The 9284-nt window shown below is 41.6% G+C and overlaps 1 protein-coding gene across 1 annotated transcript in view; it reads left to right on the top strand.

The window, feature by feature from the left end:
• Window positions 1-9284, top strand: part of fat3a (FAT atypical cadherin 3a) — a 345169-nt gene that overhangs the window by 284295 nt on the left and 51590 nt on the right. Inside the window, exons 19-22 of the mRNA XM_046074254.1 lie at window positions 1185-1379; window positions 3510-4311; window positions 6098-6232; window positions 6425-6579. Coding sequence (XP_045930210.1) covers window positions 1185-1379; window positions 3510-4311; window positions 6098-6232; window positions 6425-6579 — 1287 coding nt within the window. The remainder of the gene's footprint in view (window positions 1-1184; window positions 1380-3509; window positions 4312-6097; window positions 6233-6424; window positions 6580-9284) is intronic.

Raw genomic sequence — 9284 nt, forward strand, 5'->3', positions numbered from 1 at the left:
AAGAAACATGAAAGCCTGAACGTGGGGGTGGCACCGGGTATGGAGCTACGACGATCAAGCGAGGATGGTGTGGAGAACCGGGGTTGAAATACAGGCAGTCATGAGGTGATTACTGGCAGGTGTGGCAGGCTGACGAGGTGGCTGATGAGATGCAGGTGCAGAGGGAGAGAGAGAGAGAGAGCACACAGGAGAAAACACAGGGAGGCAGGCAGAGAACAGGAAACCAAGGAAAAAAGCAGAAAAAACCAGGACACTCACTGTCAGCCGGGCTGCCACCACAACACAACTGACAAATACAACAGACAAGTACAGTGGGTATCATCAGAGACATTTTAGAGGAGACACGCCACTCAATTACATTCTCTGTACAACTCTATGGGGAAAGCCCAAAACGGCAAAGATGGCTGTTATCCCGCCCCTCCTGCTAAAAAGCCAATTGTCTGCTTTTAACAGCCAAAGCTGGAAACATATTTCAGCCAATGTGGTTCCACTGACATAAGGGTCTGCTATTCTTCTACTGCACATGCGCGGAAGTGGTGATGCATGCATAGTAGAAGCATAACTGGTCAGGAAAAACGCTTTTTACCAAGTTATCAAACTTTTTCAGCAAATTTGATCAGATTTTACTTCTGATTCTATTCGTGTAGTTTTTATGTCCTGGTGACCAGTAAAAGTTCAGTTCTGGCTCTCCCCATTCATTCAGATAGGAGCCTGGTCTTGTTAGTCCAAAATAGCTGCCCGGAGGCGTGTGGCCGAGTGGCATGACTTGCCTATAAGGACTTTGGTATCATCCAAAGTCTTTTAAATACAAAATACCCTCTTTGTTTCCCTGGGCAGTGTTTTTATAGTGAGCTGCAGTGGTAACACAAATTGCAAGTAGAAATTGCAAAAAAAATGTAATAATACAGGGATTCGTCAAACTCAACCAATTTACAAACTTGCCACCATGATTTCCTGGAGGAAGTGACTAAACTGATATATCTCTTCAGGGAGTGGCAGGGTTCGTTATCAATACATATATTTCAATTACAGGACCAGATGCTAAAATTAGTAGCTTTCCAGCTTTATTTTCTGTATACTAAAATTGAAATGACTATTCATTTCTCTTTTATCGTCATAATGTGACCCTGCATAATCTATCTCCAAACAGGCAGGTCTTTCTAATGCTGTGTCTCCTCCCTCAGGAAAACAAGCCAATCGGCACCAGCATTATACAGTTGTCCGTCACTGATCAGGACTCCTCCCACAACGGCCCACCCTTTGACTTCCGCATCCTGTCAGGAAATGAAGGTGGAGAGTTTGTACTGGAGAAAGATGGAACACTGGTGGCCAATCAAGTGTTCAGGAGGGAAATGGCTGAATATGTTATTCAGATACAGGTAGAGTAGTCAAACTGCTGTTTAACATGACACCTGCAGCAGCTGCTGTAGTGATTCTTCTCTAGCGTCACATCAGCTTTTTTGCGTGCATAATTTGCTCTGTACTTTTCTCTCTCTCTTTATTAGGCTACATGAATGAGCACAACAAGTGGTTAGTCCTAGAAAAACAGGAGAAAGAAACGTCCAAAACAAAAAAGGCTTCTCAATTTCAGTTCAATTTTATTTTAATAGCGCCAAATCACAACAAAAGTTTTCTCATGGCGCTTTTTATATAGAACAGGTGTAGACCGTACTCTTATTTAAGGAAATCCAACAGTTCCCACCAAGAGCAAGCACTAGGTGACAGAGGCAAGGAAAAACTTCCTTTAAGAGGCAGAAACCTCGAGCAGAACCATGGCTCAGGGTGGGCGGCCATCTTGGTGTTGAGAGAGAGAAAGAGAGACAGAGAGAGAGAGATGGGCATAAAGAGGGAGAGAGGGATGGAGGGGTAGGATGTAGCAGCCTACACAATATACACACAGAGGTACAGACAGTAAAGGTGATGTTGCTATAGACTAAATGAAAAATGGTACAGATATTTATAGTAGTGTTAATGATAACAATCGTAATGTTAATGATTATAATAACAATAATAACAATAAGACTAGTAACAATAGTCGTTGCAGCAGAGGGTGTCGAGCAGGAACACGGGGGCAGCAGGCGACCCGCAGCCACAGATCCAGACTCCACAGCTCCAGAGCCAGAAACACCTGCAGGAAGTGATAGGAGGAGAGAGGAGAGGGACGAGCTTTATCAAAGAGGAAAGTCTTAAGCCTACTCTTAAATGTGGAGATGGTGTCTGCCTCCTGAACCCAAACTGGAACCTGGTTCCACAGGAGAGGAGCTTGATAGCTGAACGCTCTGGCTCCTAGTCTACTTTTGGAGACTCTAGGAACCACAAGTAACCCTGCATTCTGGGAGCGTCGTGCTCTGGTGGGGTAGTAAGGTACTATGAGCTCTTTAAGATAAGATGGTGCCTGACCATTAAGAGCTTTGTAGGTGAGAAGAAGGATTTTAAATTCTATTCTGGATTTTACTGGAAGCCAATGCAGAGAAGCTAAGACAGGAGAAATATGATCTCACTCCTACTAACTGCTTAAGAGGGTTCAATGTGTATACAAATTCTTATTTACAACAATCAAACTATTTACATTAAACCAAAGGTTTACATATTTTCACATCTCTTAGCTGCTGTCACTACTTACAAAGGTTATCACAGCACAGAACACAGAGCTAAAGGTTGTACATGTTTTGGGGTCACAGAGTGGAGAGGAAGAGATTCTGTGAGCTGGGGTTTAAAATGGCTGCCTTGGACCAATCATGAGGGTGCAATCAACTCTGAAGAATCACGGGTGCCTTCCCATTACATGCAAGAACACATGCACACACACACATACTGAAGGGGAAGAACATGTAATTGAAGGAGAAAAAAAGGAAATATGACCCCAGGGTCATAACACAACACAAAAGACACACTTGCTGCCCTCTGTCAGCTCCGTGTCAGCACTCTGTGTTCTCTGCTGACCTCAGACCAGCTCTCTGCAGTCTTTACTGTAGTCTGAAAGCTGCTAGCGCTTTTTGAAAGTGATACTCTACAGCGGAAAACCAAAGAAGTGAGGCCAAGGATGCTTTATCTAATCTGAACCTCCTGGTGTGATTTGTTGAGTCAAGATGGGGCACGCTTTGGTAGGAAATTGTACAGGCAGACCTGGGATCACCAGACCACGAGCCTTGTAAGGGAATGCATGAATGGACAAAACAATAAATAAAGTAATGCAATGAATGCAACCGAATAAAAGTAATATATATCGAAAAATCAGGAGTAAAAACGTTGCTGCATTACTACTCCAACTAGTACAATTTAGTCCAAAAAGTGCAAGTAATGGAGTAAATGTAACTCATTACTACCCACCTGTGCATATAAACTTCCTGACCAAATAAAGATAATGTAGACAATGACATGTTACAGATTAGAGATGATACCAAGTCATTTGTCCTGTCCGCTTCTCCTTTCATTTCTATTTTCATGTGTTTCCTCCTGTATTTTCTTATGATCACCCTTTCTCTCCCTGTTCTCCTTCCTCCTCCCAGGTGACAGACTCAGGGAAGCCTCGTCTCTCCTCCTCCTCCATGCTGACAGTCAGGGTGATTGAGGAGAGCCTCCACCGTCCTGTGGCATTGCCACTGGAAGTTCATATCGTCACTATGGAGGACGAGTTTCCTGGTGGTGTGATTGGCCAGCTGCACGCCACCGACGCTGACCCTTATGATGCGCTGACTTTTGGCCATGCCCCCCCAGCCCAGCGCAGTCTTTTTAAGATCAGTCCTCATGATGGTAAGATCATCGCCCTGGGAGGATTGGATGCAGGCAGGTACTCTCTTAACGGCAGTGTTAGTGACGGTCGTTTCGCCGTGCCTGTGCCCGTGAGTATTCATGTGGAGCAGGCCACACCGGAGATGCTGCGCGAGGCGGTGACCGTGCGCTTTGAGAGTGTGGCACCACAAGACTTTGTGGCATTGCACCTTAAGAGCGTTTTGAAGGTGTTACAGCAGGCAGCCACATCGCAGCAGCAGGATATGCTGCACCTGCTTAGTTTGCAGCCAGTTGGCGGGACTCAACAGCTGGACATGCTCGTCGCAGTGAAAACAGCAGGGGACGGGTACTACAAGGCGGCATATCTCACCCAGAAACTCAGTGCATCACGGCGGCAGCTGGAGGAGGTCCTCAGAGTGTCAGCTATCCTAGATAAGAACTGCTCGGGGCTAGAGTGTCGCGGAGCGCAGTGTGAACAGAGCATCACCCTGGACTCACACAACCTGGCTACATACAGTACCCCACGGGTCAGCTTCGTCTCACCACGCTTCCACCGGACCTCACGCTGCACATGCAGTGGTAAGTGAGAGAATCTCGTAAATGTACCATGGATTTATCTGTCTGTAGTCTGAGTATTCATACATTTGGTGTGTTCCAGAATAAAGAGCCAAAGTGAAACAGGAACATTCATGCTGACCGGGTCGGCTGTGGTTGTTCAATCCCTGGCTCCTCCAGGTGGCATGTCGAAGTGTCCTTGAGCAAGATACTGAAACCCGATTTGCCCCGATGGCTGTTTCATCAGTGTGTGAATGTCAGTTCCTGTTTGAGCACTTAGGCTCAGTGTTGCTCAGTGCGATGTAGTGTAAAAAGCGCTTTGAGTGGTTGCAAACACGAAGGTGCTACATAAATACAGAGCATTTACATTTCCAAAACCAAGAAAATTGGAACTTTGGAACACTACAAAATCAACACCTATGGACTGCAAATGTGGCTTGGCTTTGCAGTACCTAATTGCTTTACTAAAAGTCCAGCTTTACGAAAAGCATCACTTTTCACACACCAGTATACAGTAGATGAGAGATTCACACATGTTAAGTGTGGAAAATATCTGACAGTGTGTGGTTGAGGAACCACAGTTACAGTTGATTAACTTTGAATCTGGTAGCTCGCTTACTTATTTTGGATCATCAGAACATCAAAACTTGCCGCATTGCCACGCCAATGCCGTTTGACGAAACCTCAAAAGCTTCACAATTTAGCATTGGAGAGATCTTTAGATTGCACTACCTAAATTTCAATTCGATTGGATTAATTCTCTAGATTGAGTTTGTTTAAAGCATGGAGCGTGTAAATTACGCAGAATTTGATATTCAATTAAAAATATCTGACTTCTTGTCGGGTTTGGGATATGGCTTCAAGAGAATCTTTTAAGTTTAGAGATGATACATCTGACTCCTAAATTTCATACATCTAGGTGAAACGTTTGGCAGGGGCTGCTTCATTGCCAATCATTGTAGAACTTTGCAATGATTTTTGCCAGTCCTGACGGGACAATTAACCAACCTTTTTTCATTCCAGGCGGATGGGTTATAGATATACAGTAAATCTACGGGTCACACTTATCATTACATTTACCACATCTAGCTAACCCAAAATTAGCCACCTTGAGTGCTGCAAGCAGGTATTACGGCACAAAGTCTTTGCAATGTTCTTCAACCTCTCCTCCTCATCAAAATAAACCTCATTCTGACGGACTGGAAGATGTGTGTTTTTGATTGTGTATTTTTGATTGTAATTGCCAGCCAACAAAGGCTGAATACTGAATCTATTTAGAATTTAACATAAAAGATATTGCTGTAATATATTAGCTATTTGGAATACCAAAACATATTAGTTTCAGGCAAATTGAAAAAATGTGTTTGTTTGTTCATTGTCTGTAATATAAATGCACAATTATGAGATTGTCTTCATGACTGAAAGCAAAACTTGGTCTCTCTAATAATCAAAATTCTACCAGAATGTTTGTGTTTTGTTTTGGATTGAATTATATATGATTATTGCATGAGGCCTATACCTGAAATCTTACTTCAAAATGTTATTTTCCCAAATCATGTCCTCAGTTGAGGCAATGATTCACACAGTTTACTAATCTATATACAAAGTTTATTATTACATTCACTATGTCCCTTTAGTCCCTTTTAGACTGATTTCACAATCAATATTAGGTATTGATGTATGCAAATGATAGCAAAGACCCTATATCCCTCTGTTTTTTCTTTTAATTGTACAACTGTCTTGCAGTCAGTTCATGTTCTTTATGGTAGCATGAAAAGTGTATTTTCTTTCTGTCCTGGTGTGTGTACAGATACCAGCTGTGCTGTCCTCTCAGAGCAGTGTGAGGACCAGCCATGTCCAGCAGACATGCAGTGTGTTTCAATTGAGGCCAAAAGAGGGCACTATGCCTGCCAATGTCCACCGGGCAAACTAGGAGAATGTGCAGGTTTGTGGGTGTGTGAGGAAAAAGGGAACACACAGAATTCTCATTTTCTTCTCAATTTGATGTGATTTATGCAACAACAACTTTGCTTTTTGTAAATAGATTTTAATGTACTTTTTATTTATATATATATATATATATATATATATATATAAAATTATGTATAAACATAAGTGTGTGTGTGTGTGTGTGCAGGTCATTCGTCTCTGAGTTTCTCAGGTAACAGCTATATCAAGTACAGACTGTCTGACCGGCTGCAGACAGAGCTGAAACTCAGCCTGAGGATCAGAACACTGCAGAGCCGAGGAATCATCATGTACACACACACTGAGCCTTGCACCATGCTCAAGGTACAAACACACAAGGTCTAGGCTCTGACATTTTAAAGGGGTAATGGCTGGTCGATCAGAAAGAGCAGAAAACTGCTGCTTTGCTCTCTGTGGGCTGAATCAACAAACAGACTGAAGGAAATTAAGTAAACATTTTCTTAGAATAATTTGCCGTGCACCTATTATAACATTTTTTAAATTGAAGTTTAATTTATTTTACATTTTATACTTATTACTTATTTGATGTAATTATGAGATGTATTTTACAGATATTTTAGATTCTCATTTCAACTTGACAACTGCCAGAGGTCATGAGAAATTTAGCACTTAAAATGCAGGCATGTGCCAGACTATGTTGAGAAGGAGGATCAAAGTGTAATAGGAAACATTAAAGAGGTGGTATTATGCTCATTTTCAGGTTCAAAATCTTAATTAGGTGTTGTACCATAACAGGTGTACATGGTTTCATTTTCAAAAAACACCATATTTTTCTCATACTGCACATTGCTGCAGCTCCTCTTTTCACCCTGTGTGTTGTACGCTCCGCTCTTGAGCTACAGAGTGATGCATTTTACTTGTACAAAATCTTTGTTGGGAGTTGCACATACGCATTTCCCAGATAAGGTGTGCAAGTAGACGGCCTCACTTTTGCCTCCCTAAATATTTCAAAAGGGGTGCCTCAAGGCTCAATCCTTGGGTCTCTTCTTTTTATCATTTATAAAAACAATCTCTGCAATAATATAAAATATAAAAACTATCATTACTATGCTGATGACACTGTTCTCTATTGTTCTGGGTCCACATTAGGTCAATTTTAAAGTAGTCAGATTATGTTGCAAGATGTTAAAAGTGTACTGTAAATTTGTGATTACAAATTTACAGTACACTTTTAACATCTTGCAACATAATCTGACTACTTTAAAATTGACTAAAGTCATGACTTTCACTCTGGGAAAATCAACTAAAAACAATGTCCCAACCATTTGTACACTTTCTGGTACAGAAATCGAAGAAGTGTCACATTACAAATACTTGGGCATTACCATTAACCAATCACTGTCTTTTACATTGCATGTCCAAGATTTGGTTAAAAAACTGAAATTGAAGGTAGGTTTTTTTTTTTCTAGAATCAAGTCCTGTTTATTTTTTGAAGCAAAAAAACAACTTGTAAATGCAACATTCTTGTCTGTCTTGGACTATAGTGATATTTTATACATGTATTTAACCTCCCAGTGTCTTCATGCTTTGGACACTGTGTTTCATGGAGCCTTGAGATTCATCACAAACTTAAAATCTCTCACTCATCACTGTTTGCTGTATTCTCGGGTCGGGTGGTTCTCCCTTTCCATTCGGTGTTGGATGCACTGGCATCTTTTTAAGGCAGTGTTAGGACTTTTTCCTCCTTATCTGAACACTTACATCCTCCTGAGGCCTGCAGGGACATATCACCTGCGCTCACAGGATCTGTTTTTATTGACTGTCCCTAAAGCCCGCAGTGAATTTGGCAAAAAGGCTTTTAATTTTGCAGCACCATCTGCATGGAATCAACTTCAGAATGTACAACAGTTGAAGGAATTGGTCTCACTTTATTCTTTTAAAGGCTTTTTAAAGGACCTTGCAGAAAGGCAGTCTGTCACTGTTTTTAAATTGATTTAGGACCCAGGTTTTTTATTATGACATTGTTGTTTGAATATGATGAGTGAAAGTGTGTCTATGTATTTACCTGTAAGTGTCTCTGTATCTATTTGTAACTGCGCTGCTGCCACTTGCCAGGACACTCTTGTAAAAGAGATTTTTAATCTCAAGGAGTGTTTTATATTGTTTAAATAAAGGTTTGAATGAATGAAGGACTACTAGGACTACTAAGAAACAAGGTAGTGTGATCCAAATCAAAGCCACTTCAGACTACGACCGAAACCTAGCAGATGGTATGAGTTACACTCAAGTCCACAACCACACAACATCATTGTTCCACATCTTACCATAAACCACTACAAAAATCACCATATTTCAACTCAATTTTACATAAAAATTGGCCAAACAATTTGAACGTTTGCTCAGTAGCTTTCACATCAGGTGTAACATTAGCATTATAGCTATAACTTTAGCTGTGTTAGCCAACGTTTACAACAACTCCGCACTTGAACAGTCTGTGAAGTTACATTGACGTGTTTATTTTAAATATAATTCACAACGAATAAAGCATACTTACAGGTTGTGATTGTGAATTTCCAGGCCCAGAGATAGTACTTCGCGACATAATGTTCAATGCAACACACACACCAGCGATCCACACAGCTTTCTCTTTTTTAAGTTAAAACGTTTGAACATTCCTCAGAATGTAAAGACAGATAAGCGGTATGAAAAGCTTCCAGCTGTGTTTTCCTCTGCCGTTGTTGCTGCAGCGGTCTGTGTGACGGCGGGAGCAGAGGGCTCTGTGAGCGGGCGGCCGGCCGGCCTCACACGCTCCTCCCGCGGGTTGGCGCAGGCTTCCCCCGCAGCCACTCGTGAAGCTCCTCAACTCCGAAAATATTCAAGCACATTTTGTTCCGCCATCACTTCTCATAAAACTGTCAATATTGGAAATCTACACAGCTGATTTCTCACCTCAAAACTTCTCAGAAGTGGATTTAGTGATGAAATTCCATACGAAAACTGTAAAATATAAAACTTTCTGTTACTCGCCTCTGTCTGGTGCAGCAATGATGATGCAGTGAATAGTGAAT

Source organism: Micropterus dolomieu, linkage group LG17 (genome assembly GCF_021292245.1).
Source record: "Micropterus dolomieu isolate WLL.071019.BEF.003 ecotype Adirondacks linkage group LG17, ASM2129224v1, whole genome shotgun sequence".
Lineage (NCBI taxonomy): Eukaryota > Metazoa > Chordata > Actinopteri > Centrarchiformes > Centrarchidae > Micropterus > Micropterus dolomieu.